This window comes from Falco punctatus (assembly GCF_963210335.1).
Source record: "Falco punctatus genome assembly, chromosome: 2".
NCBI lineage: Eukaryota > Metazoa > Chordata > Aves > Falconiformes > Falconidae > Falco > Falco punctatus.
This window is the reverse complement of record NC_137581.1, coordinates 96652797-96680542: the sequence shown is the minus strand read 5'-3', so window position 1 is coordinate 96680542 and position 27746 is coordinate 96652797. Positions and strand designations below refer to the sequence as shown.

Below are 27746 nucleotides of genomic sequence, written 5' to 3'. Positions count from 1 at the left end.
CTGGTTAAATTTTAAAGCATCCATTAATAAAGGAGAGAAAGGAAATATTTTCAGCATCATTTTGAAAGTCTTATGAGTAAATCTTTGCTTCCTGTACAGACAGCAGGGTTTAGAATATCTCTTTTCTCAAGCTCCAGATATCTCTGTACAAGTTGGTAGAGAGTAAAAATAAAAACAGTGATAGCTCTTCACTGATGCATTTTATTTGATTGCCTTTTGTCTAGTTTATAGTACCAAAATGTTGCTTAGTGATAGCTGCGAAGACTTAAAAATGTACCTCCTCAAAACCCAGCACTTTGAAAGTGGCATTGACAAGAAAAAGTTTTGTTGCTTTTGTCTTGTCTTTGAATCCAGTCCCTGAGAATGAGCATGCATTGGACAGTGTGTGTTTGTGTGCGTTTCAGATGTTCAAAGGATTTTTATTAGCGGTTTATTAAGAGCTAAAAATTTCTGCAATTTTCAAATTAAATTTGACCAAAGTAAAATACAGGTCCTTATGAGCAAACAGCTATGCCATTTAAGCCTGTTCTTAACTGAGAAAAAGCAAGTGGGAAAGGAAAAAATATAACTTTCGGTTGAAAAAAGAATTAGATTTATTTTAGGATGTTTTGGGGTTGGTTTTTTTTATTTCCCTAAAATAGCTAAGTCTCATAATTGAATGCTTGGGGGGGGGGGGGGGGGGAAATCCTTAACTTATAAAAACAGTAGAAGATGTTAATAAATACAGCTACAAGGCATTAAAGATCACAGTCTAAATGTGCAGGAATGAACTACTGATAAAAATCAGTATGAAGGACAGCAGAGAAATTTCAAAATCAATGTTATATTTTGGCTATAACAATTTTTCCTCTGAGTACTTGTTGGGAAGAAAGTATTCTCTGCTATCTGGAGAGAGATGAGACACCTGAGACTACCAACTTAGTAGTCCATCAGCCTGTAACCTTTCACTTTTCCCAGTCCCTGTCCCATCTGTCACCCTTTCTTCTCCATCAGCACATGCCTGCTTTCCCTCATGTAAAGAGACTGAGCTCCTGTCACCTGAGTAGAAAGCAAAATTAATGCGAGGGGAGTATTTTGATAATTCAGTTACAAGCCTTTAACAAACCTGTGCAGAGCATATACAAGCAGTGCTTTCAGGAGGTTTTATTTTAGTCACATTTGTGTGGATTTTCACTGTGACGGAAAAGGCACTTTGCCATGAGAGCAGCCTCTTTGCCGAACGTGAAGTCCCTGCTGCGAAGTATGGAAATGCTAGGGATTCTCACTGAAACAGCTGTATAAATATCAGCAGAACTGGGTTTTCCCCACCTTCACTCTGAAATGACTGAACTACTTTTGCTTATGCCTTCCAGAAAAAATTTTGCCTGAGGCAAACACTCACTGTGGAGCTTCACAGTCCAAATAGTTAAAATGGAGTCAAATAATAAGTGATAATATAGGCTTACAATGTGACACATTTAAATATAGGTGTTGATGTCTGCTCCTTGCATTATACTACAAAGACTATTGAGTTTCTATGCAAATAAGAAAAGACCAAAATTATCTTCCCTTAATAAGGAAATGTAAAATGTAAAAAATAGTGGTGAAGAGTGAAAAAAATAATGAAAATTCATCTTTGAGTAGGAAATACTTGAATGCTCATACGTACTACGTATATTTTTCACTGATGCTGAAAAAAATGGAAGTATATGTGGTTCGTAATTCAGCTGCAAGATACCTGCAATAAGCAAGGGATCATTGAGGGGGGCATTCCAAGTCTCTTATTTCTTCACCCCATTTTTCTAGCTGGTGAGTCTCACAGTTTTTTCTCCACAGAGTTTTTGTTTCAGTAACCAGTAACCAGGTGTGAAGTGTGCTCTCCTGGGAGCTGGAAAATTCAAGTTTGAACCTGCTAATTCTTCAGTGAATACTTTAATCTTCAGCCTCTTAAAGCTCATACACCACTTCCACTGCCACCTTACTCCTGTGTATATATATATATTATTTTTTTTTTCTAATAAAAATACTGAGTCAATTCTCTACAGCCATAGATACAAATTGTAGCCAAGATTTGGAGGGGAAATTTGAAGCAATGAATCCCTGTCTCAGACAAGTGTCTCATCTGCGGCTACAGGAAAACACATAAATCTTTGAAACAGGCACATAACTTTCTCCATTTCTTGTAGAGGGAATTTCATAGCTAACTAGTCTTTGAGAATTATGTTCCAGAAGCTGGATGACTAAAATACTCGCTTGGTTACAGTATCCTTGGAAGATCCAACAGGCATGACAGTATATCCCATCTACTTTCCTGCATGTCTTTTCCAAATAAAAATTCTTTTTCCAAATAAAATTAGTGAAGAGGACAATGAGTGAGACTGTTCCAATCTGGAAAAATTACTTCTTTTCAATTAACAATTCTGATGTTGATTTTAAAGCTGTATGGAGGTTTTGCATCTTTGTAACACTAGCGTAATTTCTCTTTTTGTGAACTAGAAGAAACAAGTAATCTGGGCTGTGTGAGCGGGAGTGCAGCCCGATCAAGGGAAGGGATTGCTCACCTCTGTATGGCACTTGTTAGACCACATCTAGATGCTGCGTCCCGTTTGGGGACCTGACACGGGAAAGATGTGGACAGACTGCAGGGAGCTCAGGGGAGGGCCCCCAAGGCAGTGGGGCTGGAGCACTTACCCCGTGAGGAGGGGCTGGGGGAGATGGGGCAGCCTGGAGGAGGGATGCTCCAGGGGTACCTCACGGCCCCACAACACCTACAAGGGGTCATTGAGGAGGCAGAGCTGGGAGCTGGGCTCCTCAGCGCTGCAGGATGGGAGGGTGAGAGATGAGGTGCAAGTTGCAACAGGTTCAGTCTGGGTGTAAGGAGAAACTTTTCCCTGTGTGTTCCCATGGGGCGCGAGGCGGTGGAGCAGGTCGGCCTGGGAGGCTGTGCCATCTCTGTCCTCGGAGGGTTTCAAGCCCTGACAGGTCCAAGCCCTGAGCAGCCTAGTCTGATCTGAGAGTTGGCCCTGCTCGGGCAAGGGGTTGGACTGGAGACCTTCTGAGGTCCCTTCCAGCCTGTGACTCTCAAGCCTCTAGGCACCCAAAATCCTATTGATGTTCAGTGGCTTTTACAGTATTTTTTTAATAGCAAACATATATGACTGACATCTACATCACCCCTTTTGGTTACCTATAGCTTCCCTAGAGTCCTTCTTGAAGGAAAGACCAGAAACTGAGTAATTTTTTTTTATTCTCTAACAAAACAATTCTTGTCTAGCATTTAAAACCTTTAAAACCTTCTCAGACCCTTTATGTGTGGATTTAAGGCTTCAGTTCTGTATATCTTGATTTTCTTAAAGCAAGGGGATTCTTTTTTATTTTAATCTGAGCTAATAACCGTGTCATAATATATTATAATCCTTCCTGAGAAGTAGTCAGATGAACTTTTTTATGAAAAACTGAGATTATGTCATGTCTGTTTCTGACTCCCCAAGGATTTTTTAGTTCATCTTAGTTTCTAGGCTGTTCAGGTTTTTAAAAAAGTAGGTTAAAAAGCTTTCCTCTTAGCATTGCCTTTTGATCTCTAGTCTTTACTATTTATATTAGGGCTGTATAGGACTTCATGATGCTGCCATTAGAAATGTGATTCTTTATCTGTGTTGTACATTCTTCACCCATCTACAAGTGGGGGAAATAAACCTAACAAAACCCAAGTGAGTACTGGCAAGTCACTCTTAAAGTACTATCTGAACACACAGACCTTACAAAGTGCTGCTGTTTAAGTCTCCTGCTATCCCTAGAGTGGAGGAAACAGCAACATACCATATTGAAATGTACCAAAAAATAATAGAAGATTGCGGGGGTGGTGGGGGTGGGGATGGGGGGTGGGAGAAGGAGCGTGGGACAGACAGGACATGGGACACCTTTGTACATTTGTTACCTCCTCCATACATGGCTTGGGATGTGTTTGTAAACATGGCCAGATCCCCTCCAGCTAAAGAGTAGAACCACAAACTATTTCACTGGTCTTACCAGTAAGTCAGAAAGCCAGGAAAACCTAAACTTGCCTCATCCCTGATGGCTAAGTACAGCATGCAAAGGAAGGAGGATGGGTGAAAAGGCAGATGAGTGTGATTGTGTTGTACAACTTGGCTTATACTACTGGATATGCTGTGCATGAATTTTTCTTTGCTATTTGCAGTCTGGATGTCGAGCAGCAGAGGAAAAGATAAAAGAAAGAAGTAAACAGTATCTGAAGTTGGCACTTGAGGTGGTTTTCATAAGGTGGAGATTTCTCAGTCTTAATTCTTTGTATTGATTTTTTATGGGAAGTTTCTCTATGAAATATTCAGCAACGTGAATGCAGAAAAGTAACAGAAACACACTTTTACTTCTTAGTAAAGTGGCTGCTTAGAAGTTTCTGCAGGCATCCTCTGAAAGCAAATTATATCTCTCCATCCTTCTTCCTTGTATTATATCTTCCATTAAAATGGAGGCATTTAGTGACCCTTCTCCAGACCTCAAACCAATATACATCAGGAGCAAACCTAGTGAAGCTTGTGTTAAAAAAAACCACAAAGAGCCCCCAAAAATGTAACCAAATTTCCACTAAGAGCTAAATGTTGGAGGTAGAAATATACAGCAGTGAAATATCCTGAATTTGGGTGTTTTTTTAATCCAAATGTGTTTGCTTTTCTGTTGTTCCATTGCATTATCCTATACAATCTTTGTCCTGACAGCATTTAATATTGACATTCTCTATAGAATTATTGAAGAGAAAACATTTATAGCCATAGTTAATATTTTTTTTATATGGTTTGTAATAGGATCTGCCATAGTAAAAGTTTGAAATAGTTTCCATTATAATTGTTTTCACACATTCTAAAATTTACAAAATTCTTGTTTTGGTGGGGTAAAGTTTTCCATGTTGTAAGCCTGAAAAGTATTTTTTCCTTGTTAGCTCAGAGTATAATACTTTCAGCTATTTTGGAGTTACAGGCAAATGGAAAAAATACTTTTTCCCTTTGTACAATAATAATAATAATAATAATTGTAAAAATAAAGAAAATCCTCAGCTACACTTTTAACAATACTACAGGGAAAACATGTTAAAGTTGAAATATGTGGTAAGATCTACTGCCTTTGCCTGCTCTGAGGGAAAAAAATTTAAAAAATAAGTTATAAGTGACGGAAAAATAACATCAAACTGTTCCCAGTAACATCTGCTAAGGCTATTAGCAGAAACTAATAAAAACCCACCCCCTTAATGACGTCGCTACACATTCCCTTTGCCTGAGGCCATCCAGACGTGAGCTAGCTGGGTTCTGCAGCTCCCAGCTGGTCTCTAGACCTTTGCGGGTCCTTAGCGTGACGCTTGGTCACCGGGCAGCCATGCAGCCCCGTCTTGTGAGGGGTCAGGGATGTGCCTGTCCTCTTCCCAGGTGTGATGAACAGCACTGGTGCTTCTCCTGTCTGCTGCTTCTAAGGCCCTGCAGCCACATGTGGCCAGCCTACATGGCTAAAAAACTGTGGGATTGTTAGCCCAGCACAGACTCCTGTTGTTTTATATCACCTTACACATGGAGTTTTTCCAAGTCCGAGGGCACGTTTTGTTACCCAAGTTATAGGTGTTGTCACGAGACAGTAGCACCAGAATGACTTTCACATTTAGTCTTTAACTGCACTATGTCAAGCCATCCTAAAAGGTACTGAAACGATATGAAATTCATATGTACATGGAACTGAAACACAGGTTTTACTGGATATGTGGGTCTTGTGGGAAAGAAGTAGCACCCAAACCTACAGGTATGTGGACAAACAGGCCCTTCTGCATGGTGTGGCTGCTGTGTCTGTGCTGCTGCCCCTTGCCTGGGGAGCATTCCCTGCGCCCCACAGCTCCAGGACACGGGAGCAAAATGCGGGACCAAGTTTACGGGTGTGAAAAGATCGCAACCCCCTTTACGCCTGCGTCACTGCACGTCACCTCCCTGGTCTTGCGGTACTTGAGGCGACGCGCCTGTTCATAATGTGTTGGGTCATGGAGGTACCTACCCCTGCAGCAGGCACAGTGCAACCAGTAAGGTGATAGTGGTGTGGGTTTTAAAACAAGGATTTACCTTCAGGGTGCTGTAGGAAGCAAGGAACATGGTAAGAGCCACACACAGGTGTTTTATAAGGTGCACAAGCAAGACGCAACCCAATTCTGCAGCCTAGTTAAGCACACGGATGTGTTGGGAAAAACCGGGATTTTGACCCCTGCTACCGGAGTTGCACCATTTTAAACAGCAAAATTGCAGGATAAAAATCAGAAGTAATCAAAAAAGCCTTATTCAGATACTCTTTCAGGCAAGGCCTTCAGCCTCTCGCTTGTCCTTCCAGGCGCATAGCTCTTGTGTTCCTTGCTATGGTGTTGCCTCATTTAAAATGGGCGCCATGGCTGCTAACCCCCACTGCCCATGCAGCGGGTGGCTAAGGACCTTATGGAGACTTCTGGAAGCTTCTTTTCTGTCCCAGCTGCATGGTGTCATCTCAAAGGCAAGTGTTTTATCTGCCAGACCATGTCCTGTCTCGTCAGAGTTGGGTGTCTGTCTGTGTCCGTTTTTACAGGCCAGCTTGGGACTTAGATGCATCACACTGAAGTGGATCTTTGCTGTTAGGCACCAGAGAAGTTGTTCAATAGCTGAAATAGAAACTGTGCTTTATTCTAAATATTTGGGGGGATATTAGTTCTAAAAGTTTAGCTGTGTTATTTTACTCCAGTCTGCAGTCACAGAAAGAAAATGAAACCCGTACGATCAGTTCTGGTAGAAACTCATCCCATCATATTCCTTTCGCCTCAGTACTCTATGAACGTGAAGCAGAGATGAAAAATGTAAGTGCTCACGTTTGCTCCTTCTGTTTTTGTTGAGGTTTTAGTAAAAATCTAGGTATAGTAAATGAAAGGTTTGATTTGAGATAATATTAATACACTGTTCCTCATGCCAAAACTAAAAAAAAAAAAAAAAAGGGAAATTGTGCCATCTTTTTAAAGTTGCAATATTCCTTAACTTCTTTAAGCATGTAGCACTACTTCTAAGATTTAAACCATATTTCTTGTATTACGTGCATGGAAATGCACAGGCACACAGAACAGTTACTGCACAATCAGATGATCATGTATTTTGGCCTAATTGATTTGAAATGAGTGGACACATACCATTGTCCCCCAGTTTTTCCTAATTGCCATTTTGTGCTCATGTAAGGAAGAAAATCCTAGTTATGTTTGGTGGCAGCATTCCCAACTGACTTCAGTTTTGTTCCAAGAGTGGTGAGGTATCTTGATTCTCAATCTAAATTCAGTCACGTGTTTTGATTTCTCAAGCCTCTGTAATTTCTTCTTTTTTTTATTTTATCACAGTTAATTTAAATAAATTTGCAAGCTCTAGAACTACTGTCAACCTTTGCTCTCCCATCAGTCTTATTTTTGGCTTCCTGGAGTTTCCATGCGATATACTAGTGTAAACAATAATTTTGTTTATTAAAAAAAAAAGAAAAAAAATAATTGAAGTTGCCTTTTCTTAGAACTAAGCTATAAAAGAGGTGTAACACAATTGCACTAATTAAGAAGAGCGGTTGGTTTTGTTTGCTTTTTTTTCCCTTAGCAGAGTGCCAAAAAGGAAAGATCAATACAGGAAAACCCATTTTACTCTGCAGCAAAGGGAGTTGGAAAAGATCCACTTGAACTCTTAGAACTGAAACGCTGGAGGCTGATGTAATTAAGTAAACCAGCTGAGAATTTAAAAATAACCAGATCAAACTAAGAGATTATAAGTATGAAAGAGTTGATGCATAGTTCTGCATCTTTTGATAGAGGGAGTTTGCTGGGTTAGTGACCAGTGATGAAAGGCTTGTCTTCCTTTGACAATTAGTTATTTTGTGCTGGAAATTGCTGATTAATTGAAAAATGTTTTAATAGCACTTAGAAATTGCTGGAATATCTCTTGTTGCCCTTTTTTTAGATAAATTAATGTGGGTTTGATTCCAAATGACTTTTCAGTTAGAAATGTAATTTGTAATTTATAGTATTCACATAGAAATAAAACTTTCTGTAGTGATATCTGCCAAAGTGTGTAACTTTGTGTGTAACAAGTTATTTTTATTAATATTTTTATTAGGTTTTATTACATTTTATGTTTTTAATGGTTTGTTATTTTACTGGATGATGTATTATTTTGTGGTTTTCCAGGACAGGACAATAATTTTGATAATTTGTTGTAGATTTTTAGAAAGATAAATACAGTAGGCACAGTTATGCCTTCTCCCTGAACAAAGGTTTTATTTAAATGAAAACCCCATTTTTGTCAAATTTGCCCACACAGCATTTAATTCATCGAGAGTGTTCAAGAGAGAATTGCAGGTTCATTGATAACTGCCACATCTGTAGTTGTCAATTTCTTCTACCTTCTCTTCTTTTGATTGGCACCAGATTTTGAACACTGATATGTTTGTGTTCAGTGATTAATTGTATGAGATACCCTAAGTGTCTGGATCCAAGGTAGACCTTGTTTATATCCATGCCATTTTTCCTGAAGTGGTCAGATACAGATGCAGTTGTCACTTCTTTCCATCAGAGTGGTCTTATAGGCAGCAGTGAGGATGGGGATGAGTTGGGGCTCCCTGGGTTTGTTTTGGTTCAGTGAGGCCTTTTGAAAGTCAGCAGAAGGTCAGTGTAAATAAACAGACTTACAAACCAAAAACAAAACCAAAAGAAGAGTCAGCCTTAACATTTGGCAACTGCAGGTTTTCTGACAAGCCTATTGCCTTTTCTCTTTGAGGTCCCTGTCCTTACTGTGCTGCTATAAACATTGGTGACAGATCTCTAAGTGAGAGCCCAGAATGTACAAGCAATAACCTGTTCTTGAAAGAGATTACCCTGTTCTGCAAACTCTCAGCCTTTGTTTTCCCCAAAACAACAAATTTGTTACTGTGCTTGTAAAGAAAATCTCAAAATAACTACTTTCAGTGATGCAAAGATATCTTTGAGCATCTGTAAAGAGCTCTGAGAGGTTTGAATTGTCTCCTTTTTGTAATTAAATACTTCAGGTGACCTATGGTGATCATTTACGGAATGAGGATAGTTAACTGGTGCCTCCTCATTAAGAAAGGCGGGGAGATATGGTGCAGATCTTATGTGAGCACATCTTGTTTTGCTTTCTTAAGTGCATGATCTCTAGAAAGGGCAACTGTTTATATTTTAGGTTTAGGTTTTTTAAAGCAGGTGTCAAGTTCAAGCCTGACAAGGAGGAGTCTGGAAGTCATGCGTGCACAAGCTGCATTTTGAACAGGTCTCACTGTGGTTTTTTTGGTGACTGGCATAGGTGGAGTTTGGAAAGAACCATCCTGCACGCTCTGTACCTTGTAATCAGCAGGAATGTGATGGTTTCATTCCATTGTGAGGATGCTCGTCAAGAATACATGTTTTACTCTTTAGCTTCATGAGATGGCAGGAGAGACTATGAGGGGAGAGGGAGCCAAGTATGCTCTTTTACTCTCCAGAAGCTTGGTTTTGGCATTTTGGGGAAGAAGCGAACTGGAGTTCCTCCTTGAGAAGAGGCAGCTGTGATAAAAGCCAAGACTGAAGAATGCAGTGGTGTGGGCCAAGCAGAGCTCGTTAGCCTTTGGGGGAGAGCTGCTGGCTGCTGACTCTGCTCTGGCTCTATGGTAAGACACAGCCTAGAAATACAGAAGCGTAGGGTTCATTGGAAGTTTCTGATAAAAGTATTTTTCTCAACAGAAATACTGAGATTGCTTAAGTGACTCGTTTTGTGAGAAGTGGCTTCTGGTTTGGGGAAATGTTTTCCATTAAACTGCAGAGCATATGCAGAACAGTAACACATGGATTTGGCTCTGCTGTCATGGTGCCTTCCTAGAGTCTATCTTAGTTCTCGTGTTCACATTGTCTTCTCCGAGATAGAGAGACTGTAGTAGGTCCTGAGAGACGTGCCTTGATGCGTGGAGCCATCTCAGGCGAGAAAATGGGAGCACAAGTATGAGAACTCCAGTTCCCATGCAGCAGGGTATCAATTTGACAACATTAAATATTTGAACTTTCTGGAATGTTCTTATTTTTATTGAACCTCTCATTTTTGCCTTTTTTCCCCCAAAGCAAATATACAATTTCTCTTCGCCCCCCATCATTTTAATGAAAATGTTGTCAAAACTTTGGTTGGGAAGAGACATTTTGGCCTAGCCTTGTCAAGTAAGCAGGTAAATAGTTCAGGGGGGTTTATGAGTGGAGGATGTTTCTTTAACAATAATGACCCAAAAAAACCCTCCTTCAAGAAGCTAGTGACTGCTCAGCACTCAGGTAAAGCAGACTGGAGCTTGCAGATTTCTTCAGAGAGTAAGAAGAGGGCCAGAGTAACATTGTAGTTTTTCTAGTATGGATGAATTTCTGTAATCTGGGCTGGAAGCAGGAATGGAAAGAGCCATCTTCCTATTTAGGTTTCAGATTCAGGGTTTAGTTTAGATATTTTCCCTAAAAGTCTGGCCTGGTTTTGCCTTCCTGAGTGGAAGATTGACTGCTAAATCCCAGACCCTGTGCATGGCAGCACTGCTTCAAATAGCAAATGTAAACTCCTTTCCTGAAATAGCCTTGGCTGTCCCCTACCCCAGGGTTAGCCCGGAGGGCAGGGCACAGCCCTGGAGGACCCTGTGAGCATCATTTAGAAGAGAAGCAGAGGAGTTCTTTCTTTAGATGCTATTTTAAAGTTGGAAAAGTTATTTTCCCTTGATTCTTCAGCCAGATCTCCCTTATTTATGGCAACAGTGCTAAAATACACCAGACGAAGGAAGAGCAATCCTTGACTAAGGGGATGGGATGTAAATAAACTATGCTTAGTCGACCTGGCTAGCGCTGTGCTGAACCATAGCAATACATGAGGCAGCCTTCTCCAGAGCCGCTTGCATGGCCCATTAGCAGGATTCCCAGTGCTCCAGCAGGGTATAATTTGAGAACAGTGGTATGTTGGTGCACAGAGCCAAATCAGGTCCGGTGCTGTGCTCCAGGAAATAAGCTGCCCTGGTTACCCAGAGCGCAGAGGGGTGTGCTGCAGTGTTAGCTGTGCTGGAGCCAGCTCAACTCCAGCTGAACGACTTCGTTCAGTAAAAGCCAAGCAGCCCTAGAAGCACGATGGTAGCACATCTGAGCTAATAACCCAGCTTGTTACCTCGGTACGGGAAGCATTTCTGCAAACCTATCCCAGCAGGACTGAGAGTTAAGTGTTTATTTAAAATACGTTTTAAATTAATTGTGCATGATCTTGTCAACCCATCCACCAATGGGGTTTGAATGTTTGGGATCCATTATATCTGGGAAGTCTTAATGGACTCTTCTCACCTGTTTGGACATTCTCAAATATCTGCAGGATCACAACCCAAATTTTTAAGCTGAGGTCAAAGTGAATAGAACTTTCCATTATGTGTAACTGGGTTCAGGAAGAAGTGTTTCAAGTAAAGGTCAAACACATGTTTGAATGCTTTCTGTAAATCCTCTTGACATTGTGAAAAACTAAGATGTTATTGCTGGTTTAGATGTGAAATATCTCCAAAGGCACATCGGTATTGTTATAAGCTATACTTCATTTCTTTTAAAAAACTATTAATCCAGGTAATACCAGTCTCCAGTATCAAAAGGAGACTATCAATTAGCAGAAATAAATCTATCACAACTACTAAAGGTTTCTGTGAGTTTCTACAGAAGTTTGCATTTCTACATTTAAAAAAACTGTATTGAGGGGGAGGCTAGTTGTTTGTTCCTCATGAATCAGACTTTGAGATACACAAAAGATAAGTACATTCCTCTCCTCCCCACCATGTCTTCTGTAACCTCTTTTATTTGGGGTGTTTTATCTGCAGAGAAGGAAATGAAAAAGAGCGTTAATGAAATTGAGTATGGTCTTTCATAGCTCAGCCAAATTTCTAATGAATAGATTTCTCTGGGTCAAAGCCAAGATCTGTGTGTATTGCTTTGGACGGGTAAAAGCTTCACAGTTGTGTATCTGATTGCTGCACTGGCATCTGGGGGGGGGGGGGGGCACCGTGGGGGGAACCTTAAATGTATGAGTAGGGATCATGGGGTTATTTGTGGCATGGTAACGATGTGTATAAAGATACGATCCGACACATATGTCAAAGTAATTCCTGTTGACTGACTTCAGAGAAAATGCATTGTAAATCCAACTACTTGGTGTGCTTGGGATTCTGATACAAAGGTAGCTGCTGTGGAGGTTTTTCTGGGGCTGTCAGGCTATTTATTTTGCAGTCAATCTGATTTTCTCTGGTTTTAATTCATTTAAGAAATGTCGTCTTAAGAAAAACAAACAAAAAACAACACTCCTCCTTTCCCTTCCCTTCTCTTGCCCAAAGCAGCCCTCTGTGTGTGGGAAATACCATGTTAATGTTTTAAATTAGCAAGATGCATCCAGAAATGGCATTTTTAGTTTCTTGATTTGTTTAAATAAAAGTTCATTTTACCACAAAGTACGTCATTGCTGAAACTGAATTTTTATAAGAGGTTTCATCTTTACCAATTTTCCTACCACCAAATTCTGAAACTGCTATTTTTAAAATGCTTTTAAAAGCGTTATGTCGGGTGTTTATTTTAAACCCACAGCTATCAAAGTTTCTTGATTGTTATCATGGCCATATCAGCAATACAGATGTATTTGAGGCACTCAGACAGGCATGAAAATGGCCTTAACTATTGCCATGAATGTATGTCTTGTTCTTCATTGTGTAGTGATGATTATGCAAAAAGAGGCACAGGGATTTATTAATTATTCAAAACAAAGTCTGTTTATCTGGAAGAAGTATGTATAAAGTTATACTGAAAGCGGTGCTTTCGCTGCCTGCACTTGCCAACCTTGGTAAATAAAGCCCTTACAGATACGAGTGCTTTCAGTCTACTGATCCTCTGGCAGAGAAACTTGAGCCCATTTTACAGATTGAGGGATTAGGAGAACAGAGACCAAACGGCTTCCCAGGGCAATACGTGGCATGTGTGACAGGACTGGATGCTGGATACAGCTGATGTTGGCTTCGGCCAGAATCTTAGCAAAAAGTGTTCATCCTTTCCAAAGTAGCTGAAATTTTCCTTGCTGAGACTGCACAATTTTCAGTATTTTGTTTCTTCTTGTCTGTGAAGTATGGACTGTAATAAAAAAGACTTGAGGAAGATGTCTCCCAAATTAGCAAGCGATGGTTTCTTATGGAAACCAAGCATCTGAGCCATTGATGAAATATAGCAGCCCAGGAGAATAAAAGGCTTACCAGGGTTCGAAAGACCTCCATTTACATAAATATGCAGAGACATCTGTTACAGTCATGAGTGACCTGCTGGTTTAAATCATCAGCAGGGGAAACTTGTAGTCGATCAGCGTTGCCTGCAGTAGCAGGTGCTACTTCAGGCGACAGGAATTACTGAAGAGGTTTTCGATGAACAAAGACCTTTCTGCTTGCCAAGAAGAGACATACGGGAAATTGAAACAAATGGCACACGCCTACGGTCTTTCATTTGTAATAGGCGACGAGAGCGTAGCGTGTGCTCCTGCATCCAAATCTTTACATGATTAGTTATAGGTATGGTGTGGCTGACAAAGTTGCACAGTTTATGTCTGAGAAGTACTTACAGCTTTTAAAACCAAACTACTTAAGTTGGATTCCCAAACAGAAATGAATCATCAAGATTTAATGGAAAATGTTCAAAACAAATTTATCATTTAAACCCAATGTTTTTATCATCAGAGTTTATGCCCAAAATAGTAATGTAAAACTGTCATCCTAAAGGTTACGATTACTTAGATGAATAATTGAAGCTTAATTCTTGCTCACCATTAATCAGCAGAGACATTATAACTTGATAAGTCTATGTAATGCCAGGATATTTGTTGACTCAAGGTATATGGCATTCTCTCTCTCTCCCCCCCACCAACCCCTCTAATAAAATTTGTAATCTCATCTTGAATTTAGATTTGTTTCTACTTTATGAGAATTTTATTTAAGTTCACTATGTAATATTGTTTTGTAAGGAAAGAATCTTGTCTTTTCAGTGGTTGAACTACTGGACAGAAAACTAGATTACAAATTTGGGGCTGCAAAAAGGTTGTGATTCAGTGTATTATACATGACTTCTAATTGCCAGCAGTTCTGAAAAGAAAGTGCTCACACAGTAAAAAGGAGTGTCCAAAGAACCTAGTAAAGGCACAGAAGCAAAAGAACTGACATTCGCAGAGGCTTCCAAGACTGAAAATGCTCCTTCTGACTCTCTCATACTTGTTAAATACTGTTCTTCGATTATAATAAAAGGTACAGTACTGCTTGAGTACTTGATTCACAATATTTAATGAGTGCCTCACATTGGGATGTAACAGCTCTAATAACTATATGAGTTCTTCAGATACCTTAACAATTCCCCCCTCTATTTTGATAACAAATTTCATAATAAATCAAGATAAAACAAACCCTGTTCTTTTCTTTCCATTTAAACAGAGCGTGGATCACACTTCTCGTAAACCTCATCATATTGAGGTTGGGCTAAGATGAGCATAACCAGTGACGAAGTGAATTTCTTGGTGTATCGCTATCTCCAGGAATCAGGTACATTTCCTGTCTTTCCTCACAATTTCAGGTCATAGATGATGTGGGAAGTTGGGCTTTTTACACAGTGTTGCTTTAGGAATGTTACACTGAGACAAAATATTTCTTGCACAAACCCATGTTACTTTGAAATCATGGTTTTGAAAGTAATAAAAGTACAAACATAGACAGGTACAAAGTAAACATTGCAGTTAGGCAAAACAAGGAAATAAATAACATTATGTTAACACATGTTTTTGTAGAGTTGTTTCATCTCAGCCAAAATCATCTTTGGCAGCACAGGCACAAAGCACATGGATTTTGTATCTTTTTTCTTAGCTACTTGAAATAGTTCTGTCAGATACTTATTAAGTAAAGAGGGATTGTCTAAATTAGTTTTATATTGGCTGTAAACAGAAATTTGGGTGTGAGCATCTGATGGTTTAGAATTTCATTAATTATGTATGTAAACTGAGCTGCACAAGTGCCAGAATGGCTATGTCTTAGTATCATTTCATTTCTATTTGTTTTCATATTGGAAAATAATGTCTTTACAGGGCTTTTCCTTTTAGAAGGAAAGTTTCATCTTTCCTTCAAAAAAAAAAAAAATTAAATTGAAATTTAAATTTAGGGTCTGTTTTGGTTTTGTGTTCCTGATTTCATGCTTTGCCAGAAGTAGAAGTTCTGTTCAGTAATGGAAAATATTCTATTAGCACAGAGATGATAGAGGAAGGATTTTTAGCCTGGATTCCAGTTTACTTCATACTGGCCCTGTGTTCTGGGTTGGTAAAAGTAGAATTGACTAAAAATATTTGGTGTTTCATATGCTGAAACAACAAAAAAAAAAAAACAGTGAAAAATACATGTCTTCCTGACAGGTCTCAAACGCAGTTATAGAATAAGCCCTCCAGGCTTGAAAGATGTCTTGGACAGGGGACCCGAATCCCAGTAGGTGGAAGATACTGGATTAGCATGGTCATTATAACTAGCATTTATTAGATAAGGTTTTTTTGATCTGTTTCTTCTACTTCCAAGGCTGTTGAAATCCCAGGAACCTAAGTCCCTATGCAAGGAATCTCGACTGAAACTGAGAAGAAGACTTACACTTTTTCAGGGTTTGGTCTTTTAAATCACTTCTTTGAGAGTCCAGTTGTGGCCTGTTAGTTGCCGTCTTCTTATATTGTATTCCAGAGCGTATAAAAAAGTAGTCTTATTTCTGGCATGCAATCAGATAAAGGAAAAACAGGAACTAACTAAAAACTAAAATTTCATCCAGACAAAGTTTATTTTTAAAAATAAGCTGTTGGGTACCACACTGGAAAGATCTTTCGAACATTGGAGCAGTGTGCAGCTGGACATTATCAAAGCCTAAAAAATCCTGAAATTGTTTTATATTGTTTCATTTGTATTATAGGAGATGCTACATAACAGTGTATTAATATAGTAACTTTTCCTGATGTGGAAAAAAAAAAAAAAAAGGAAAATCAGCCTTTTTATTCCTCTTGATACATCAGTAGGTGAGTTAGTGTTGTGTGGCAATTCAGAAGGCAGCTTTACAAAGTCCATCAAGAATGCTGGTATCAGCCAAATGTCAGGAAAAACTTCTTCTAATGTCTCCCACAAGCAGGGAATCACTTTTGCTATTTTAGGGAGAACTTCATGTACAAATCTTCATATTACTTGCAAGTTCTTCTTCTAACCTTCTTATGTAAAGGGCCAAATGTTTTTCTTATTTAATCATCACATACTAAAGCCATTCACAAAAACATCTACTTCCAGTGTTCTGTTGGATTTTACTCATATAAAAGAGTAGAAATTGAGGTTAAATTTTTAAAGAAATATTCAAATATGCTTCAAACTGAGCATATTGAAATCCGGATGCTAGGTATTGATTTAGTAGATACACCTGTCAGTTTGCTAGTAATGGCATTCAGCAAATAAGAGCTATAAGCAATGATGAATCCACTAATCTATTTTAAAAGCTCCTTACATTTAATTTCCATCTTCTTTCATACTGTCATTGTTTTTCTCAAAGAAATTTTTGTATCTGTATTTTCAGATAAAATAGGGTAATAGACAGAAATTGTTATACAGTGTCTTGCCTTTCCACCTGCTAGTATAAATGCCATAAAATGCAACATCAGATGCAAGATGTTTAATCAACAGCTTCAGAAATAATGCGTGCCAAATCTAGAGGGCTAGTGTTTAAAGACAGTTTTGAGTTCAGATCCCTACAATTTAAGGCGTTTGCCAAAACCAAAGTTATTACATTGATTATTTATTAAACATCAGCTGAACCCAAGGTTTCTAAATATTATATCGAACACAGCCATAAAGGTTGCTTGCAAGAATGTACAGAAGTTCAATTATTTTTTTTTCCTGGTATCTGTCCTTTAATGTCATCCTGTAAAACTTTCAGGCTTTCCTATAAAATGTAGGCAAACGGTGGGAGGAAGAGAGAAACAATAAAAGGAAATAGATACAGCAGAACTATATAAAAAGCAAACTGTCCGTCTAATATTTCAAGTATTTTGCGTCTGCGAGGCACAGAAGTACTTGAGATTATTTGAAACATTGTAGCAAAGATACTGACGGGGGCTTTATACTTCGCTATGAAAATGCTGGCAGGTCATTCTAGTGGAAGTTCAGTTCTTCTAAAATTGAAGTTGCAAGTGGAATTCAATGATTATATTTCCTCCTTAATTCTCTGACAGAAAACTTGAGTGGGAGAGTATCAATAGAGTTGAACTGTCTAAACCATTATTGTTGCTTTTTAACAAATCATGGCATACAAAGGGGAGTTCCAGCGAACTGGAAAAAGCAAATGTTGTGCCAGAATTTTTAAAGGTTAAACAAGATGATCCAGGTAACTATAGGTCAAGCAAAATCATTGGAAGGTTGAAACTAGATACCTCCAGCAAAAAATGAAGAGATGACATCATGCCTAATGCCAGCCAGCAACTTTTTATGGATAATAGATCTTGTCAAACAAACTTGATACTGCTTTTTCCAACATCACAAATGAAGTTGGCAGAGATAGCTGTGCTGACAATAATACACTTAGACTACTTCATGGTATTTACTTAGTCTTGTTGACGCTGTGGTTAAAAGCAAAATGAAATAACAGTGTGTAAAAGTAGTGTGATCCATAGTGATCAAATGGATTAAAAACAGGCTAACAGAAACATCTTGAAAAGTGATTAGAATTGGGGAATATTCAACTCAAAGGTTAGTGGGAACTCACAAGAATCTGTTCTTGGCGTAATACTGCTCAGTAGCTTTATCAGTTACCTGGAAGGAAATACAAAATTATTCTTGAGTACATTCGCAGATGGAATGAAATGGTAAGCTGTAGCTCTTGATGAGTTATACTGACTGATCATGTGGTTTACCAGAAGGAATACAGCCAGGGAGACTACTTTGAGTTACCTGCTGGAGAAGCAGGTTGGAAAAGATGCCTGGTCCAGGGGCAGTGCAGTCAAACCCCTCCAGCACAAGACAGGATTTAGACAAGTTAAGGTTCTAATTGCTTAGCTGTATTAAAATAAGTTAGGGAATAATTGCCTCTTCACATAGATGACTGTCTCAGGACTAATCTATGCCCAGAAAAACAAAGCAGTCAGGCATAAGTTAGGCTCCATGGGTTGATGGCCCACGAATTCCTTCACAAAGGTGGCTGGGTGTTGGTGCTTCTGCTGTAGGTCCGTGAATGCCCCCCTTCTTGAGGTATAAAGAAATCAAGTGTTTCATTTCAGTTTAAGGTTTCTACTTCCTATCCAAAATCAAGTCCTGCAATGTTCAGTTTGCATCTTTTTGAATATGACCTTATTGGTGCACAATTTAAAGCGGCCCAATTCTTGAAAGTGCTGAGTACTTCAAAGCATCATTTATCTCAGGAGTCAAACCCTTTAAAGTCAGGTTATATTTATTTGTAGGTGTCTTGATTCAAAGACTACCTTTAAGTGAAAATGTTAGCCTCTGTTACTGACATCAGGCTCAGGTTATGTCCATACTGTAAGTGTACCACCAGTGTGGAGACAGGAGCACGCAAAATACTTCTGTGGTGGATGTAGTTGCACCAACGAATCAGGTGCATTGACGGAAGTGAAATAAGCTACACCAAAGAAGCTACGGTCCTGGCATCCATATTATGTTAATTCAACTTTGAGACTGTTCAAACCCTGAGAAGCATGCTTTTGCTAGCAGCCATCTTCGCTGCTGACATAGCCCTTCTGTTGGTTTTCTTCAGAGTGAAGAGCTGTGTTTCTACAAAACCATATCGAATTCTGAGTATAGAGTTTTCCCATTCTGCTTTGTCTGCCCAAAGAGAAACAGATAATTATTTGTCTGTTGGAATGAAGGTCAGAGCAGTACAATGCAATGGGAGTAATAAGGATTCCAAGGTAAATTGAAAAGAGGGGAGGGGGGAAGGGGGATGGCAAAACCAAGGGAAATAAAATCTCTCACATACCTTTTAATCTAAAATGTGCTGCCACCTGTTGTGAGTGGCAAATCCTATCATAGGTCCAAATGCTACAATAAATTACCTTCCCCACCCAGCCCAACATGTCAGTTCAGTTATTAGAGCTTTTTCAGATTTGGTATTTTTTATGTATTTATTTATTTAATTGTGTTCCTTTTCTGGCACTTGCATGTTGCAGTGCAGAATCTTTTCTCTGAAAATCAGTTCCCCAGCTGTCTGTGGCTTATACTGCTCTATGGTAGGGCATATATTGTAGTCGCTGTCTGGCAATGACTTGTTAGAGTTAAGGTTGTGTAACAGTTTCCATTTTTGCTTATTCTTTTACTGTTCAATTCGAATTTGTCTATGTTTTATGACATACACTTGATAAACTATTCCTCAGTGTACAATCTCTACCATGTCCAAGACAATAAAAACACTAGCTGGATGCTTTTGCTAAAAAGATGTCAATGAGATTTTTATCTGCTCACTTGGGACAACGTACTGTTATAGTTTAGAATTGTCATTTGTTTTCTTCCCAACCATAAAAATTAAGGCAGCTAATAACGTAGTTGTTTTCCTTCTGTAGAGTCAGGATGATAGCAGCATGTTTGTCTGTTTGGTTCATGGTTGACAGATTTTCTTTTTTTTCCTAAAAGATAAGATTTTCTCTCAGATTTTAAGCACAGACTCAAAGGCACATGGAGCACGAAGTGTTTCTGTGAATCACAGCACAGAATCCTTCATAGAATTAGGCATGTGCAGACATGAGCCTTTCTTGTTAACCACATCCAGGGCATCTTATTCTCATTCTGCTTTTGGAAATTATGAGACAATTCAAAATGTGGATATCCTGAAGCTTCTGGGATTTCATCATTGTGATGTTGTCTGACTAGATACTAGTAGTTGCAATAGTACTAAACTGACATTTTTCCAATGCCATTTACAGTTTTTTAAAATAGAAGCCACAGAATTTGAAGGAAAATATTTTCTTTATGACTCTCTTTCTTTTCTAACAAAGAAATTTTATACAAAATGTAAATACCGCTCTTTGCTTAGTTAAGTTCTTAGGCAATAAGGAATGACTGAAGATGAGTATTCTGTTCTTTGGAATTTGTGCCTTATGCAAGTCTTTACCTAAATAAGCCTGTGTCATTTTTCTTTGAAGTCCGTACTTTTTCTGCATGTAAGGTACAGTTGAGTATTTTGAGCAGCTGTGTATGGCACTGAGTTCCTGAGTCACAGGTGAAATAAGTGCATGTTGAAAAGAATTCAGATTAAGCATAGCATAAAATACTGGCATATACAGGTCAGATAAATTTGCTTCAAAGCTAACTGCTTCCTTTGTATAGCAAGGCTGTTGCTAGGTAGAAGGGGAATGTACAGTGCATGGGCTTTGCTTAAATTATTGAAGCCTGTACCTTGAAGAATAATTCATTAGAAGAATGAATCACTTGATCAATAAATGCACTTGTCCAGTGTGACGCTAAAAATAATAGTGTGCACTGATGGTAGAGTCAGTGGATAATTATTTTTCTTTTGCCTTTTTTATGTTTTCTTCCAGTTAGACTCATTAGGATAATAGAAGAGGTCAGGCTGGATGGTATCTCACGAGGTGACAGAATCAGAGCAGTTCAGGGACCTTTGGAGATCATCTAGTCCAGCTCTTGCGCTCACAGCGGGGTCAGTGGCAGCAGGTTGCTTAGGGCTGTGTCCACTCAGGTTGTGCATGTCTCCCAAGGCTGGAGAGTCCACAGCCTCCCTGAGGAGCGTGTTCCAATACTCAATCACCCTCACAGTAAAAAAAGTGTTTTATTTTGTTTCGATGGAGTTTCATGTGTGTTTCAGTTTGTGCCCATTGCCTCTTGTCCTATCACTGGGCTCCACTTAGAAGAGCCTGGCTCTGTCCTCTTTGCCCCCCCCCTCAGGTATTCATACACATGGATAAGGTCCCCCCCAAGCCTTCTCTTCTCCAGGCTGAGCACTACCAACTCTCTCAGCCTTCCCTTGCATGCCAAATGCTCCAGTCCATTGATCATCTTTGTAGCCTTTTCACTGGACTCTTACTCTGTATGCCCCTGTCTTTCTTGTACTGGGGAGCCTAGAACTGGACGGGGTACTCCCAGTGTGTGTCACCCGTGCTGAGCAGAGGGCAAGGATATCCTCCACTGACCTGCTGGCAACACTTTTCAGACACAGCTCAGGATGATGTTGGCTTTTCTAGCTGCAAGAGCACGTTGTTGACTCTTGTTCAACTAGTCCAGCCTGCTCAATGCTGTGGAGCCTCAAAAATCTTTTAAAGAACCTACACATAAAAGTGCTGTTAAACGTGATAGTCACTGGAGTGCTCTTGAAGCTCTGTATATCGCTATGTTCCAATAGTAAGGATGGAGAGAAACCTTCGGTTTGCTGAGGAAAATGTACATCCTTGGAAAGACATCCTGACGACGACAGATAAAACATGCATTTCAGTGGTGTTTCAGTAACAGTCTGTGACCGCGTTATTTGTGTCTACATGTGTATTATCCCTGGCCCTTGAGCCACATGTATTCTCCCTGCAGTACAGAGTACCTACAGTTCACAGACCAAACTCGGCCGCACTGATACAAAGATGCTTGTGTATTTCCCTAGCTTTTCTTTGCACAGGTACTTTTGTCCTAGTGTAACTGGATGCTGAACAGGTATTACTGAGAAAATAAAACAGTGCTTTTTTTTAAGGAGAAACATAAAAAATGGGTGTTTGAACTTGGCCTTAAAGTTTTTGCGCCTAAATTTTCCTGTTGGAACGTGAAGTTAATATTATGTACAGTACCTCACAGCAGATGTTAAAAGATTATAGTCCTAAAATGTCTTGAAATCCTCTGAGGAAGGACTGTTACAGGTGTGCTGGGACAATATTGAACATACTTTTTCTGTTATTTCAGAAGTACTGTTTATGAATTTCTAGGTGAATATATATATCTAAATGCAGCATGAACAAGATGCAAACTGTATTATTCAGGAACTGCTGTTAAGGCTGAAGGCAGGGGTTCTTGCACCTTTTCAGCTGAACAGTGACAAGGCTTTGGGGCATTGCAAGCTCTATTTTTAATTCTTATCGTTTAGCACAGATCTGATTTGTGGGCATGCAGCCCTATTTATATGATGTGTTATCCTCTTTAGGGCCTACCTAATCAATTAAAATAAAATGACTTAAGCTTTTGATCCAAATCTGATATACTGAATACTGATATACTGGATATAGAACCAACATTTGTGACCTTCCATGAATTATTTGAGATAACTAAAGCCATGGTGTTGTTCTAGGAGTGAAATACGTGATGAAGTGACTCTTGGATAAGAACATTTGAGAAATTTGGCAAAAATGTTTGTGTTTAAATAGAAGTGGTTTTTTAAAGTTACCCAAGAATGAACATTTCTATGTAATGAGAAACCATCTATAACTAAATATATTATGTAAAATGTAATATAATATATATAACCTCCTCAGCATAATATGTATATAGTAAAAATACTGTACATCAAAAAGTTACATAAGGGGTTTTAATAAATTGGTGCTCCTTTTTTCTCTTTAATCTTTCCCCTACTCTCTGTATTTCTTCTAAACAAGGGAGAACATGGCTGTAGGATTCCCAAAATGGTGAGACTGACTGAATTTGAAATTACACTTAATAGTTGAAGGACGGATGACTGCTGAAAAGACAAATCCATTTCTCAAATACGAACTGTATTATTATGCCCAGTTTCTGTCTCTGCTAGTAATCACTTACTCTCTTTGCAAATCCTAAGTACATTTTAAGAAAATCAGCGTCAGCTTTAGCAGACAACAAGCCTTATTGGGCTGCAGTTCCAAAACTTTTTTTTAAAACTTACCAAAGCTATAGAACTTAGGAAGGATGAAGCTGATAGGTTAAAGGTAGATACTTTTCCCAGCTACCTTTAAAGATACACAAATTGTGTTTTAAGCTGACAGCACCCATGTGAGTCAAAACCACATTGTGCACTTTTTTCGTAGCGCAGTGAATATGTACTAGTAGTATTTAATGGTTGGCTTCCCAAAATCCAAATTCCACAGCGGGAGAGGAAAAAATATTTTTACAGTTAAAGTTATTGGTTTTGTCATGCTTTGTTCTGGTTATATTTTCAAAAGAATGTATTAAGACATATGAGAGCCATTTTTATGTGTATTATATGCACAGACTTGGAGTTTTGTGAACAGATAAACACTTCATATCCATATATAAAAACGATAGTTTCAAATGTTTTGTGATGTAGTTCAAGAGGTCCTTATGAAAGCATCTTTCACTGTGTCTTTTACTCCTGTGCCATAACAACAGTACCATAAATGCTGTGTAAGAAAAGCAATACTTGCAAAATTTTGTATGTTCCTGTGAAAGAAAAAATATGCTGAGTATCTGTTGTTCTTTTGCCATATGCAAAACCCTGGTTACTTCATATTACCTTCTAAGTCTCTTCACAGTTTTCTAAACTTGTCTACTTAGAATTTTTCTTTGTCCTGAAAGTTGCCATACACTGCTTAGATCCTAGACACTGAGCAAACATGGTGATTTTTAACATATGCAAACATAAACAATTACAGCTTTGCAAATTTATTCCATAGCATGGATTTTGATCACTTCATGTCCTGTATTTTAAAGCTTGCATAAGTGCAGTATTACAGCTTTATTAAGAAAATTGGATGTTGGGTGGAAGGCAGATATCTATAGGTCAAGATGGCTTTGTGTGTAAAAGCAGTTAAGTGCAACACATTTGCCAGTTTACTGCTTATCCTTATGATTCTCCAGGCCCAGTGAAAGAAGCTATATCTTGCAGCGTTGCAAGTTTTGCTAATAACCTGCACACTGGGGACTTTCTGCCTGCAGAGCTATGGCAGTTACCAATCACCCCTCCTCACACTTAACCAATGTAGCTGTATTAGGACTCTATTTGTAGTCACAATCATCAGAAACCATCCTGGTGCTGAAGGTCCGAATGCCCACTGAGTGTCAGCTGTGGTGTTCTACTTGCCACCGCTTATAGGTGTATATTGGAACTGTTAGAAGAGCATAGCTTACAGAAATAGAATGTGAAGTATATACGACTGTGAAAGTCTCTTCTATAAATGTGATCCTTAAAACGATGCATGTCTCCTTGGATGTTTGATTGCACAGATAGAGCTAAAAGATAACAGCATGCCATTAATTTAGAAGGAAAGGATTTTTTTTTTCTTGCCGTGGTCTTTGCAAGTTATTTCAGACCTTGCCCATAGTTGCATTAAATTTCTAGGTCTGTGTTGACATTAATTCACAATTGCCAGTCTATTTTACACAGAGTGAGTAAAAAAGGGGATTATTTCAGACCTTGTTTTCAAAAGATTTTTTTTAAGTTCCTCTTTCCATTGCTCATGTTCTGTTTTCTGTCTGTATCGTATTTCTCTTTTTGTTAATTTGCAGCCCACATAAAGGCATAAACAGTGAGTGCCAAGTACTGCTCATCAAAAGATCATTTCCAAGTTGTATTAATCTTTTCCAACATATTTTCCTGCATGAAAAAGAAGAAGAAAAAAAAAAACCTGCCAAAAACATTCTTTGGCACGTAATAAAATAATTTTGGGTAGCAGACATTTACTCTGTATTCTTGGCAGAAGGTGAACAGGTCAGATATCCAAGAAAAAAGGGTGTAACATTTAATATTAGTGAATAATTGCTTCTACAAAACTTCGGGTAGCCAGGCACACTGTAATTTGGCAACTGACACAAGCTACAGCTAGGGATCCTTTCTTTATATTTCCCAGGGACTGTGAAAGAGCTTGTAATACAGGACACATTTCCCAGGGTTCTGGAAATAATTTTAATCGTTCAGCAATCCTAATCTTGAAACAAATGTGCAAGCCCCATTGTTCAGCTGATTTTTCTAAAAATATATTTCAACTGCAGCTCTCTATTTTAAATTGCTAATGTGTGTCCTTGTTAAGCCCTTTATGTAATTGTGAAGGTAAGTCTGCAGAAATAAGCAGACACTGCCAAAACCAGAGAGGCACTCTAGGATGTATTACCGAGAAAGAAAAAGCTCAGCTAGGAGAAGAATCTCAGTCTGCTGTGAATAATAAACAAGATGATGTGTAGGATTTTTGGCTACCTTTTTTTTTTTAACTATTTGTAGAATCTTACCGGTGGCTGAAGGCACCAGACATTATTAACTGCAACCAAATGTATTTTGAAGAAACTGGTGTCCCTTTTTGTGAAGCCTCCGCATATGTGAGGTCATATTTTTATGGATACCTAATGACATTTAGACAGAAATTTAAGGAGAAACAAGGATCAGGATCCATGTTACATTCTTACCTCTCACTCAGTGCATTGTACAGAAGGGTAAATAGTAGACTCTAAAATGGCAGCTGCAGTCAAGTACAATGAAGAACATCATTGTAGTCTCCTGGGCAGTGGGCAAGAAATTATGTCATTTACCTTAGGAACTAGATTAGTGTATGTTAATCCCAGGATTAAGAAAATACAGTTGCTCTACGTTAAACTGTTTGCTTCTGGTTTTGCAGCCAGAAATTACATTCAGATATGCCCTTATGATATATGTCCCTTGCTTCTTACACTGGTGAATCTAGACTTAATTTAGTGTTAACTTGTGCTGTTTGTATACCGTTAGTATTTGGAGGAAATTATTTTGTTAGTGGTCATATTTCACTCTTCTTCAACGGAATTTTTTTGAACTGTAGTGATGGGGCTCTAACTTACTTCAGAACACCACATTGCACCACTCTTCCTTTCTTGCCTTCCCACTTAGATGGCACTCCCAAGGCCCAGACATCGAACTTGGGAAGATGTATTTCTGCCGGCTGCATCTGGTTTCTTTGGCAAGCAGTTGTGCGGGCAGCTTTGGAGTTACTTGGATTTGGTAACATGGTAAAACAACTCATGGGACTGTGTGGGGACATCTTTTCCTCCTGCGCGTGATGTTTCTACTTGATGTGTCTAAATCCCACAGGATTTTTGCCCATGAATCCATTTATGGTCATAAAGATTACTTTCCTTTATCCCCGCACAACCAGTTTTTTGTTTCCCTGCAGCCTGTACAGCTGTAGCTCTTATGTGCCTTCCATTCTTGCGTGAATTTTACATCGGTCAAAGAGGCACTTGTACAGCCAGAAAACTTGAGATCGTCAGTGGATCCCATTGTAATGGTTGCAGGTTTGTTTTACTGAGCCAGAAGTTTTAATCATTTCTAAAACCTTGCTCATTTTTTTTATCCTGTACTTGCCTCAGAGAGAACAGTGTGTTACTTTAGAAGATGAGAATCGTAAGAGCTGGTATTGGGAATTGCCAAAAAGAAAGACAACACAATGTCAGAGAAGTCAGTGAAGAGGTGTTGATTATTTCCACATGGAGGTGATTACATTGTTACAGAAAAAGAAGGGGTTGTCAGATAGTTTATGCCCCCTCATATTTTTTTTTTATTTTTCCTTCACTTTCTGTTGCGATAATAACATCACTAATTTAGTGATTGCTGAAAATTGAACCTAAGATCCCTGAATTTGAAAACCTCAATCTGAACTGCGTGAGTTAAAGAAATAGGAAAAGTTGTTCAAGGAAATGACACAGACCTCCATATGAAATCTTACTGTTTTGCAGGACGGAAGGCCACACTGGGCATTAGTTATAAAAAGATTTGTAGGAATGGGTTGTTATTTCACTCAGTGTTGGGATAGAGGCTGTTCATCATAAAGATGCTGGGGATGTGTGTAAAAGGCAATTTGATGTTCATAATTCTTTATTCTCTGTTTCGTTCTACAGTAACAAATGTTTCAGTAAAGAACATTATGAGCAATTAAAATGAGTAATTTGTAAATAACTTGGACACATCTGGTTTTTTAAAAAAATATTTGAACAATATACTTGTTAGATTTATAGAGAAAACAAAGTCAGTTCATAAACAGAAAGCTGCTGCAGTATTCAACAGATCGCTTAACTCTTGCTAATCAGGGCATCCCTGAGGTAACACCTGAGTAACCAGCAAAACTGAAACATTTCAGAGGTCGTTGCTTCCACAGACCCCTCTTTGTCATTCCCCTCGCCTCTACAAACCCAGCAGTAGGTGCTGTAGCTGTGACAATTTAAGATTTCAATTTAAACAAGAGTGCTTTTTACGGTGCTAAAGGGATCAGAAAATGAAAGGAGCACTTACTGAACATCAGCTGGATCTGTGATTGCCAGATGAGCTAGCACTGGGAATACTCAGCAGCACCCTAGTTGAGTGCCTAAAAGGAAGAGCCCTCCACTCCCAGAAGAGGTGAGACACATTCTGGAGAAGACAAGGCATTCCCCAGGCTGCATGGCTGCCCAGTCCCCTTCCCTACGCCTGCGTTTGACAGGCATTTCTGCTGTGAGCCAGTGACATTACAAACAATTAAAACTACGTAGCCTGCAGATCAGACAAGCACACAAAGAGCAGCATTATGTTCATTAAATGAAACCTAGTCATTTTATGATCGATGGCAAATCTTGTTTTAAGGGGAGGCCATTTTTAACTGAAAAAGGAGCAGCCAAGGGGAAAAAAAAATCTTGATCATCTCCATTTTTGCAGTTACAGCAAAATCACTCTGAAATTTTGCAAAACACAGTCCTACATATGCATTTTTTGGCACTGCCTAGGGCAAGAATTTGCGAACGGTTGTGTATGTACC

General features: G+C 38.9%; 1 protein-coding gene across 6 annotated transcripts in view; it reads left to right on the top strand.

Moving 5' to 3' along the window:
- TBL1X (transducin beta like 1 X-linked) overlaps nt 1-27746 on the top strand; it is a 195838-nt gene that overhangs the window by 128828 nt on the left and 39264 nt on the right. For 4 of the 6 annotated variants that reach the window (XM_080376934.1, XM_080376932.1, XM_080376933.1 and 1 more), the window contains 2 exons: nt 14503-14610; nt 25850-25968. In XM_080376934.1, the coding sequence (XP_080233060.1) occupies nt 14553-14610; nt 25850-25968 (177 nt within the window). In that variant the 5' untranslated portion in view covers nt 14503-14552. The remainder of the gene's footprint in view (nt 1-14502; nt 14611-25849; nt 25969-27746) is intronic. The other 2 variants (XM_080376937.1, XM_080376936.1) reach the window with 1 other exon arrangement.